Source organism: Cupressus sempervirens, chromosome 3, assembly GCF_028749045.1.
Source record: "Cupressus sempervirens isolate cs-2001-9-10 chromosome 3, ASM2874904v1, whole genome shotgun sequence".
Taxonomy (NCBI): domain Eukaryota; kingdom Viridiplantae; phylum Streptophyta; class Pinopsida; order Cupressales; family Cupressaceae; genus Cupressus; species Cupressus sempervirens.
In genome coordinates, this window is record NC_143120.1 from 14562911 (window position 1) to 14575263 (window position 12353).

The 12353-nt window shown below is 32.1% G+C and overlaps 1 protein-coding gene across 1 annotated transcript in view; it reads left to right on the forward strand.

The window, feature by feature from the left end:
- Positions 1-1579: 1579 nt before the first annotated feature.
- The window catches only part of LOC149564501 (uncharacterized), a 50179-nt gene continuing 39405 nt past the window's right edge, over positions 1580-12353 (forward strand). Inside the window, exons 1-2 of the mRNA XM_089818044.1 lie at positions 1580-2014; positions 4027-4164. Coding sequence (XP_089674170.1) covers positions 4065-4164 — 100 coding nt within the window. The 5' untranslated portion in view covers positions 1580-2014; positions 4027-4064. The remainder of the gene's footprint in view (positions 2015-4026; positions 4165-12353) is intronic.

The following is a 12353-nucleotide window of genomic DNA, read 5'->3' on the forward strand; positions in this document are numbered from 1 at the left end:
CTAGAATTGTAATGTTTGGTTTCATTTTCATTTTTATTTTTATTTTCCATTAAATATTTCTCTTATTGTATTTGCCGTAGGCTCATTCTATTGTAATCAGTTCAACATATCTAGTGATTAATTTTTACATCTCAACCAATTAGATCTAATTATTTTTCCTTCTAAATTTAAGTTTTGATTTTTGGATTGTTTATATACGAGTTTTTTAACATCTAAATTTTTTTAAAATATTTTACTTGAACTTGATTGGCTCTTATATTTAAGAGCGATTTTTTTGTAAGCATTACCCAAAATTTTAGCATTGAATTTAAAAAAATAGCATTGTATGGAAATAAATAGTTTTGGGTTTGTAAATATTAATTTTATCACTCACTCTAGCATTTGATTATATTAAATTTTAAATAATTTAATTTGTGAAAAATGACAATTAACTAATGCATATATTAAAATATAGTATTTGTGAAAAAGGGTATAATAATGAATGAAAACGTAAAAATATAATATGAATAATTATATCTTTCTTAAAATACTTTGTTATTAGACTAAAATCTAGTACAATTATTTTATAATTATCTAGGGCCAAAATCTCTACATCTTAATACTATTTATTTTATAAATGTTTAGTTATCTATAGTAAAAAAAAATTAATATATTAATATACAATATACTAAAATACAATTAAGTAGTTATAATAGTATCATTGCTTTTATGTGAAATTTAGATTTTTCATATTAAAGTTTTATCTAAAATATATCAAATATTAATCAATTAGTAATACAATTATATTTAATATTATCAATTTTTTACTTTATTATTCTAATTAATTAAAACTATTATAATCTATGGCAAATACAAGCCACTAGGTGGCACTTGTTTCATTAGCTATTCATATTTTTGTCAGTGGTTTTTAATATTTTCCATTAAAAAATCTTAAAAAAATTGTTTTGTTCCAGAATATTAAACTAGAATTGTAATATTTGGTTTCATTTTTATTTTTATTTTGTTTTTTCATTAAATATTTCTCTTTTTCATTGGCTATTCATATTTTTGACAGTGATTTTTTATATTTTCCATTAAAAAATCTAGAAATAATGTATTATATAAAGTAAGAAATAAGTAAGACTAAAAAAAGCTTGTAGATTTCTAATATTTTTATAATATTTTTCAAAGTCAAGATTTCCAAATGTCCTTTGATTTTGAAAATAATAATAATAATCAAATATGTAAACAATAAATAATTGATTAAACTTTTAATATTCTTTTAAAATTTTATTTTTACTTCATTATTAATTAATACTGAAAATTTAAAAAATATTGATACATATTATATTATATTTTTAATATTTATAAATATATTTTAAAACATCTTATAAATTTTTATAGTTAATATTTTTAATAATTTTAACAGCTTAAACTTGTTCTTTTCGCACTAGGCGGGACTCCAGGTCTGCAGAGCTCTTGTTTTAATATAAATCATTTAAATTACAAATACCCCCAAATTGACCTTCCACGAACTTAGATGTAGTACCAATAGTATTTTGGTTTGTATAAATTAAGCTGAGAATTGATATTTCATTTTGGCTTGAAGTTAAAAGGGAAACCTTGTTTCAGAGATAATCGTGCATATTATTTGGGCTTCATTCTGGAAACCTTGTTTCAGGGAGAACCGTGAAAATTATCTGGGCTTCGAGTTCCCCGAGTTCTGGCGGAATATAGAAGACATAATTCTCTTTCGCGAATCGCTGGAAGGAACGGCAAATTAGTGGGCTCTGGGGCAGTATCCTTGGAAGCCATCGATTTCTGTGGCTGTAGAAAGCATCTGGCGCGCACATACTGCGACAACATTCTTCTGGCAATATCGGTCCATATTCAGGCTTGAGGAATCGTGGCAATGATCAGATAGCATATCCATTGGCAAGGGTTTCAGTAAGCCTGGGAACAGCATATGATTGCTGTGGGCTAAATACCGCGTGTTATAGTGTGACTTCTACTTCAGAACAACGGTCTACTGTTGGTAAGCTCTCAACTGAAGTCTCGCGCTAGACATTTCAGTGCCTGTGACATAGATCAAGAAGAGGTTTCTTGAATTTAATTACTCTTTGTCGTATTTGGAAATTGCGAGGTGCTATTGTATTCTTCTGTTCTTCAATTTGTTGTATCGAGTGCTGAATGAAGTCACGATAGCATTACTTTCTCAGAATAAACCTATATTCTGTAGCTGCAATTTCATCTCGAGGTTTTGTTATTTTGGTTATCTCATTTATAATAGGGATTGCCCCCTTTCAGTTTAATTCTATGTTTTGTTATTCTGTATGCATAAATCTTGGATATAATCGTTACCGCAACTCATATTAGTTGAAGTTATCAACATATGTAAAACTGAAACACCGAATTGCAAACATAAATATTTCGCATTACACAGCAGTCTGCAAAAATGTTGCCAAAACTTTGAGAGATTCTAGCACGGCATTCTACACATAGCTAGAGGAAGATATTAATTTTTATTCCAGGGGGACTGACCAGAATTCCTTACAACTTCAAGGCTTTCCTCAACGGAATAATATTTTACGATTTAACAGATTTTTTTAAAACGATTGGCGATGGAGCCGCAGATAATTTGTTTAGGATTTGAGTTTTCTGGTTCTTTTTCCTCATTACTGTAGCGCTTATTTTCGTGTATGCTCTTAACCGTAACCGTTTTTCTCTTAGCCCTAACCCAATCTTTTTCCAATTAAATCCCTGTTAATAACAAAATCTGCATATTTTGGTTTGCCTAGTTATTGCCGAGGAGATTTTTGTTAGTACAGTTTAATCGCAATGTAGGGAGGCACGTCCTGTGGCAGATTCATCCCAGATTTCCACCTGGTCTCTCCCTTTGAGTTACGCCAAACTCAATTAAGTAAGGCTGGATCCCATGGAAGGGAGCTTTCTGCTTGCTTTTTTAGGGAATATTTTGAAGCTAGTGGTCCCATGACTTATGTAGTCTAGTTTAAATAAAAAATTTATCTCCGAAATTTATCTCATGAAAAAATATAAAATAAGTAAAAGAATCAATTTCCCTCGAAAGCTATTTTTTAACAAAAAAATCCAAAATTAAAATGTTTGACAAGTGGCAAAAAAAACTTTCTTAAGCTGGTGGGGCAATTTCCAGTCCCACCACTTTTTCACCTGCTCGCTAAAAATTAGGAGCTTCTATTATTTAAGAGAAGATTACAAATAATTCCATAGCAAATTAAGATTTGGCTCATGAGAACACCCGCTTCCTCAAAAAATTAGAGCTTAAGCCCCCCTCATAGGACTCCTGCCTAACTAGGTAGTTATCTATGTTGTGTAAGTGTTGGAGTTAGTGTTAAGAATAAGATAAGACAGCCTGTTGCAGACTTAATTGTTGGTTTATCATGTGTGTCTAACCAATGAGTGTTTGCTTTTGCCAACCCTAAAAGAGTAAGTCAGAAGATGGTGGGCTAAAGACACTGATGTGACTAGTTCATTTTGTATTTAAGAATGGGACTGGCTAATCTCCAGACAAAATGCACCAAAGATAAAAAAAAGTCAAACATGATACTTTTTCAGATTCACAAAAACACAGCGAAAATTTCTCAAAATTTTTGTTGTTTTCGATCACAAAATATACAGATTATGAAGATCAAATGCTGAAAATTTCAAAAAATTTCATTGCGTTTTCGTTTTTTGAATTTTAGATAATGGTGCAATTTGTAGGGAGGATAGCCGTTCAAGAATTGCATTGTACTATGCATTACCCTGTTGAACAATAATGTCGGTCTTTATATGTTCTGCTTTGTATTTATGAATTTTATTCTATTTCTGCAAGTAGTGTAAATTGAAAGTATGAATGTGGTTGTGTTTCCTTGCATTTGAACTTCGGGTTTCATTCAAAATTTGACGAAGCCCTTAATATTTTTAAAATCTTAAGCTCATTTGTTTCAGCTGGATCTTTGAATTAACTTTTTAAATGGAATTCTATTTGTTTTCAGATTTCCTATTTATTGTTTTTTGTTGATGCAGGATAATCACATAGAGGAGAGCAGGAAAGTGACGGGGAAATGAAAATGGGTGCATTGATGCAGCAGTTTCTAGAATTAGGGTTGGATTTTTATGTCACCATTGGAATCCTACTTGTTACCTCTATTCTAGTTTTCATTGGTGAGTTGAAACAATATTTCCTTTCAGCTTTCGGAAATATATAACAAATTTCTTCTCATTTCAAAAGGCTTGTCAGTTTAGACTGTGTTAACATCAATGAAATCTTCTTTCGACTTGACTTAGAAATTTTTTTACTATAAATGAAGCTCAAATACATAGTATCTATTAATAAATGTTATTCCAACAATGTGCTTGCTTTTTGTAAATAACATGCAATTTTTACAACTAAAGCCTGAAAAGCAGATTACAATTTGATTATAAAGGGGGAATTGATTTATGAAGTCAGCTTTAAAATGGAAAATAATTACAGCGAAATGGTAAGGCCAAACTTTTGTGCACTATTTGCTTCTCCCCGTAGTTTGTATTAGATGTCCAAGATGTTAGGTTTTGATTACTGCCATTTGACAGAAGTTTAGAATAAAAATCGTTACCTGAGTTGCATAATGTACACAATAATCTTGGAACAGATAGGAGTTTGTTGAATATGGAAGCTTGGATGAGATGAATAAGGACTCATGCCATCTTTTCAGTTTATTAAAATCAATTATAGATCAATTTCTTTGTGTACTTGAGGTAATCCAACTAGAAACCTAAAGATGCTATCCTGTCAAATTATGTCATCACGAATGATATGCGTATGCATAGATTTTTAGACAGTTAAGATTCCTATTGCATGCTATATACTAAACTTCAATAGATATTATTAAATCAAAATAACATAACAGAATTGGCTTCCAGTTATACTAGAAATATGAAAAAACAATAATGGCAACTAAGAAAAATATTATAAAGAAAGTTCACTTTATCATTAAAAAAGCTCAAGGAGTGCATACATATATTGGAAAGAGGTGGGGGGGGGGGTATAAAACCTGTTAAAGATAGAGCCCAGAAATCAGATGATACATAGCAGTAAAGAAAACCATAAAAGGGATACAATCAATGCCACAAAATATCCTTGGAAAACCCTTCGAAAATGAAGGGAAAAACCCAGACACACAACAAAAGATCATTTTATTGCTAATATGAATTCAAGTGTACAATGTCATTCTCATGATGAGATATATATAAAATATAAAGAGACTTCACATTACAACTGAAGGTCTCTTTACCTCCCCAAAACATGGCTATTTATTTTCAAATACGACTCTTCAGATTTACCTGCCTCAATGCAAGTTGTTTGACACATGTTTTAATATTTAATATTACAATCTATCATAAATGTCCTTTTTCGTTGAAGGTGACCATAACGGTATTAACACCTAGAGATAAAGATCTCTATCACAGCTACAATCTTCAACACTCCCTCTTAGCTAGAGAGAGATCTATAGCTGATCAATGACACAAGGTTGTGACCAAAATGTCAATGATAAAATCTAATCACATGGATCCTATAAAGTTTCATGGAATCACTCAACATGAAAACTTTGTAGAAAACACAAACAGTTTTCATGGGATCTCCCAAGTTCCCAACATGATACTAAGAGAACAATTTACTGATTGTTAATAATCATGGAATCACTCAACATGACAGATTTGTAAGACTCACAGCTAAGCCTTTAATCACGGAGACTCTCTAAAGAGCACACAATTATACTGAGGGAGGGGGGGGGGGGGGGAATCAGTATAATAGGAAATTTACCAATTTAAAACTTTTATCAAAACAATAACTTTAAATGCTGGAACAGACACTTATTCACATGAACACAGTAACTCAAGATTTATGTGGAAACCCAATGCGGGAGAAAACCACAACAATAAATGCTTTTATATAAACTTTGTTCTTGTACAATGTTTTGTAGGCTACGACCTACTAAAAGCTCCAACCCCTATGTTTATAAGCACCGGCTCACTGGAAGCTCCAACTCCGACACGTAGGCTCCAACCTACTGGAAGTGCCAACTCCTACCGTTGTGTCTCTGTGAGCACTGACCCATTGCGCACAAACTGATTCTCTACCCTATCAATGTTGCTATCTTCAACTAATGATGAACAATTAAATTACTCCTTTATTATACCTCTGATTTTAGCTTTTATATCCTTTATATATTTGATATTTATAAACTTTCATACTACACACACACACACACACATATTCTTCAAATTGAACCTGAAGCATTCTTCATATTTTGCTACCTTTCTTCTTTATAGCTTTTCTCAACTCTAATATTTTTGACTACATATCTATCAATATACAATCCCCTTTTCTTTTCTTATTCTCTTCTACTCATGCTTCTCAAATCTCTGACTTCTTTCTCTGCTACTTCTCTACTTCTTACTCTTCTTATTTGGATTTATTATCCTGCTGCTCACTTCTTTATTTTCTTCTACACACAAACCGCTGACTTACTTTATCTGCAATGCTCTATTTTTTTTCACTCATCTATTACACACTTCATTTTTATTTTTTCTCACCACATGCTTATATATCTCATAGATGGGTGTGACTTTTCAAAGTCATGACTTTTATTAGATTCCTTAAATCTTTTACTTAGCAATCAAAGTCACATCTTTTCAAAACTAATTGAAACCTGACGTGGACTTTCTACTTTGTCGCTGACCTGTATCTGTTGCTGCTTATAATACTTTGTTTTGTTTTAATTCCATTGCTGGTTGTTAAATATTTTATCGAACCACCTTGTTATTTGAAGTGTTTGATCACTCTTGTTTCAATATTGTATTGCACACATATTTTGATCCTCAATTGCATACTCCAGATGGGTTATGATACTTAGCAAGTTCGTTGTTTGCAAACTCTTATTATCATTGTTTCACTATATACAAACTTGTCGTTTCACTCCAATCTGCACATTGCTAACATGGACTCATGTTTAATTTAGACCTCTGTAGTCAAATACAATGACTTGGATAGACACGATATGCCTCTTCATAAGTTTATTGGGCTTCATCAATTAATCGCTGTGTATGATAGTCGTTTCTGATTGATTCTTCATCATGACCCTTTGTATTTTATTGTAGATCTTCAAGACGACAACACCTTTTGTTGGGTGAATCCTTTGCAAGTTGTATTCATGACGTGGAATCCTCCTAAATTTCCAATGCTGAATATCCAACGTGGATTGCCTCTTAACATGAAATATCGTTCAGTCTCTACAATCCATTAGCTACATTTTGACGGGTCTTATAATTTTTGAACTGCTCATCAACATTGAACCCTTATTTCATTGATGACATTTTAATTGAATTGCTTTCCACAGTACTACTGATAATAGTTCTCAAGGGTATCATTCTTTTGTGAAAACATTATTTCCAACTTCAAGGTATTATTTTTATTCATTGTGGCTTCAGAGGCTTCATCGCAGCATGAACAGGAGATACACGCTCTCATATATCCTCCAAAATATTGCCTATAAATTGCTTCAGACGCATAGCAGCTTTCATCATTCAAATGTATTACCACTGAATCTAGATCATTTATTTGTCTTTTAGTTTCCAAACCACTTGCTGGCTCCTTTGACATGTATGAAGAACTGCGTTTGACATAGTGAGCATATGATTAAGTTGTTTTCATCTGCCGTAGCTTGTTGCAATCATCATTCACTTCCGACGTTACTCTCTGGCTACCTTCGTTGCACTTTGTCTCAGATTATCATTAGTTCCTTGCTTGTATATATTTGTTTGTTTGTATCATGACTTCATTGTTGTTTCTATCTGCTCTCTGAGTTCCTGTTACTACTGCATACAATTTCCAATCAGCATCATTTATACTTTACTGGTTTTATATATTTTTATCACAGTCTCTTCTGAGCTCTATCCATCCAACACACTTACTGTGGTTTGGCTTTATGTTCCATAATGATCATAGGATATATATTTTACTTCAATGATTTACTTTATTCCCTTTCTAGTGGCAAGTATTTTATTCTTACTTTCGCCCCATCAAAATAGCGTTCATTCTGAACTTATTCAATTTTCTTTACTGGATATTTTCATTTCATTCCTTCATAATCTCTGACTTCACAATTATATCCCTGTGTTTTCTCTTGGCATCAGGTTATGCATACTCCTGACAGTCCCTCATTTGCATTTTCTTAATTATAAATGCTATCATAATACTCCTGCAAGTCATGTGAGATGTCTGGTTTATTGAATGTAATCTGCTACAGATTTATGTCATCTTCTACTGTTATTCACATTGTCTTCTTATATAATCATTGCTTGTACTATGTAGTATATATTTCACCATTGCTTCTTGTCCTTAGTCATATTTATGAGACCCAAGAGGTCACTCTTCCTTTCTATTATGTGAGTTGCTAAAATATAGTACTTGTCCATTTATGATTTTACTTTTTTGATTTATCATTGTAAGTTGTAGCATTTTCAGCCGATACTATATTTCAACCTTTGACATTGACGATGAATACCAACAATCTTGTTTATTCTTGTGAAGCCCTTTGACATCAATGACAATAGTTTCATCACTCTCAACGTGAACTGTCATGGAATCTCTCAACATGACATCCAACTCCCATCACGGATCTCTCAACATGATGACGTCATGGACTCTCTCAACATGATATTCACTATCGCATAGTGAAAGAGTTATCATAGCTGATCTTACAATCTCATTTATTCACACAAGAATAGAAATAGGCATAACAAAATAAGATTTAGTTCCATTTAAGTTTCAAATTTTACAAATACCACAAGCATCACAAGCATATATGAGAATGAAGGGGATTCCATAAGTACTCCCTCTTACTCATGAAGCCTCCCTATGAAGCTAAAAAATTCCCTCTAAAGCTCAACATCTCCCTCTTAATTAAAGCAACCTATTGGCTTTCTTGTTGCATCCTGCAATGATGAGAGATAGAATAATAATCATAAAATCAATCTATCATATAAAGATCAATGCTATCAGCATACATAGATCAATATGGAATATACACAATTATGAAGTGATACAATGATTTCTTTTATCAAAATTGAATAATAAACAGAGACCAGCATTCATATTATAGAACTTGCTAAGTGAATCTTCAAGTTCAATCTTTGACGAAGTCATTGAAGCCATTTGAGATTAACTGGTTAGCATTCACAGCCTCTTTGCACTATGCCAAGTCAGAATACATATGAAACAAAACATATAAATAAATAAGAACATTAATGAAGCATCATGCAGAATTAAACACATAACCTGCACATAGGATCAATGCCAAATTAAATAACTAATGTTTTCCATAACATATATATTACCATTCAACAATTTGGAGATCCTCTTCTTTGCTTGATGGTAATACACACACTCATCAAGGGCAAGGCTGAAATGGCGAAGGAATTATCAAATAGAGTCCACAGTCTCTGTAACAATTACTCCTATCTCTTCATGTACTTCTTTTCCAAATCAAAAGAGATGGGATTTTAAAAGCACTAGATTTAGTGGAAAAAATCCCTACAGACATCAACCTTTTTCTGATTGATCATGCAATCAAGAATGTCTTCTGAGCATCAATGGGTTTGAGTCATAACATGGATTGCATACACGTGATCAAGAAAAACGATCAAGAATGCTAGAAAACAATCATGATCATAAAAAAACAGAACTATAATCTTGGTATCACTCCACTTTCTACCCTTGACTTCCCATACAAACCGATGACTCTTGCTATCCTCTTTGTCTTCAAATTTGTTTGCACTTATGCTGTTATTTCCTTGAATGCTTTGACCTTTCATGTGGCCATCTAAAACACGGAAGCTATGGTGGAGGGTTATCGAGTGCCATGTTAGCACTAATAGACGGGGCCTATCTTGCATCTGCGAGTTCACATTGTTGTCCTGCATTTTGTCACCACAAAATGTAGGTAACAACACGGAACTTTTCCAAGCTAGTTTCGCGTTTCTTTAAGCCTGAATTTGATATTCAATTGCTTAATGTTGATCGACTGATCCATTTCAATTCGAATATCAAATTGCTTTACTGGAGGCCTTTGTCAAGTCGTTTTTGTTTTGCTTTCTGTCGAGCCTTTGCTTGATTTTTGAAGCCTTCATAGTTCGTTCTTTGGTTTTGAGTTTGTGTTTACTTGTTTTTGGTCTTTTGGATTTACTCATGTCATGCCTTTTGTTTTCCTCTTCGATTTGCTCTAACCTAAAGGTCGATCGGAGTTGTCAGTCAAGAGAAATGATCATTTTAGTGCCTCAAAAGTGGACTTTTAGGTGCAATAGCACGAATTAAAAAAAATGATGTTATATTTTCATTTTGACATTCACTTTTTCAAAAATATAACATTCACTCACTTTTTGTTATGTTTTGAAGTTACTTTTCATTTAAATTTATAACTTAAAGTGACTATAGTGCACTTTATGTTATAATTTTAAGTTAAGTTACTTTTTAATTTTTCACTTAAAGTGACTATAGAACTATATAGTTACTTTTTAAATTTTTGATATTTTAAATCAAATATTTATATAAATGTCACTTTAACTTAATGTTTATGAATTATATTGATTAATATGATGCATAAATGTTATTTTTGACCCATATTGATGACATTTTTATAAAAATAAGTGAAATACATAACTTAAAAGCCTTGAAGTGGACTTTTTATGTGCATATGCATGTAAAAAACTATGAAAAGTGGAAACTTTTCATGCTATTGCATATAAAAACTCACTTTGAGGACATTTTTCATGCCATTATATCAAAAGCTTGTTAAAGTGTACCTTTTTGATGCAATGACATGAAAAGTTGAGTTTTTGTGCTTTTGCATCAAAAAGGTGAGACATGTTTATAAAATATGTAAGTGACTCCAAAAGGTCCGATATTGGAGTCTTACACATTTTAAAATATGCAATGAGCTTCAAAAAGTGAGATTATGTCTAAATACATATTTTAAAACATGCAATGGACTCTAAAAGGTCCGATTTTGCCTTCCAACATGTTTTAAAATATGTAATGAACATAAAAATGTCCTATTGTGTGAAGAAAACATGTTCTTGATCCAAAAACCTCCGATTTTGATCATAACTCTTGATTTTCTCCATGGATTTGGATGAAATCAGTTGCATTCAAAACATTTTGGAGTGGTGATCATTTTGACCTTATCAAAAATCAGTTTATTGCACCCAAAAACATGTTCAAAGCTCCCAATCTAGGGCACAAGTTTGCATAAAACTCCATAAATCTTCCAAGTTTGATTACGTTTTTGTGTGTAATCAAATCGTTTTGGCCCTATTTGCTGATTACATTGCTTGAAGATCATCATTTTGGTGTTAAAGCATCAAATCGTTTTACTTGGAAGATCACGTTTTTTGCTTGTTTTCGCAAAAACGTCTCAAGAACATGCAATCTTCAAAACGTTGGAGAAGGAGACAATCTAGGGCACGTTTTGGCATCTTGCACAATAATCTCTTTGTTTGCTGCCCTTCATCATTCAAATTTTGAAGATTTGAAAAGTTCTCACCATTTTTTAAGAAGATTTCAAACAAGGAGCATCTTTTCTTTCATTTTTGGCACATATTTTTCATGTAAGTGGACCTCTTCTTTCTTGCATTTTAATTCATGCTTATCCTTGCTGATTTTATGCATGAAATCGTTGAATGTATGCCATTTGTAAAAATCTTTGCCTTAGAATGTACATTTTTCCTTTAAATATGAATTTCTCTTTCATTTTGATGTTTTTGGTTCTTCCCCAAGTTCCAAATTCGAATTTCATCTTTGGAGTGCATTGCATCTTGGCATGTTTTGAGTTGTTTTCAAAGGTATTTTTTTCTTTTGTTTTGGTTTTGTGTGCTTGTTTGTTGATTTTTCTCCATTTGGAGAAATTGCAAGTTTTTTCCCAAAAACTTGTTTTTCCTTCATTACATGCGAAAGCATTATCATTTTACACATTCCATTTCCATCTCATTACATCTCACATCTCATCTGACAAATGCGATTATGTGTTTTTCATCTCATTCGCCATCCACACATGCATGTAATTCCATTTTCCGTTTCCATTTTCATCCATCTCATTTTTCGCTTTCATTCGCACGACACAATTATATAAAATGTTTTATGTGTAATTACACCCAAAAGGTCCGATTTTGATCAAAAGTCATATTTTGAAAAGACAAAAGGATGTCATTTTCGCTTTCCGTGTACTTTGACTTATTCCTTCCTCCAAAAGTGACTATATATTTCATTATCTCACCTCCATTGTTTCATTTCCATCTTCATATACGCATTCGTGCTT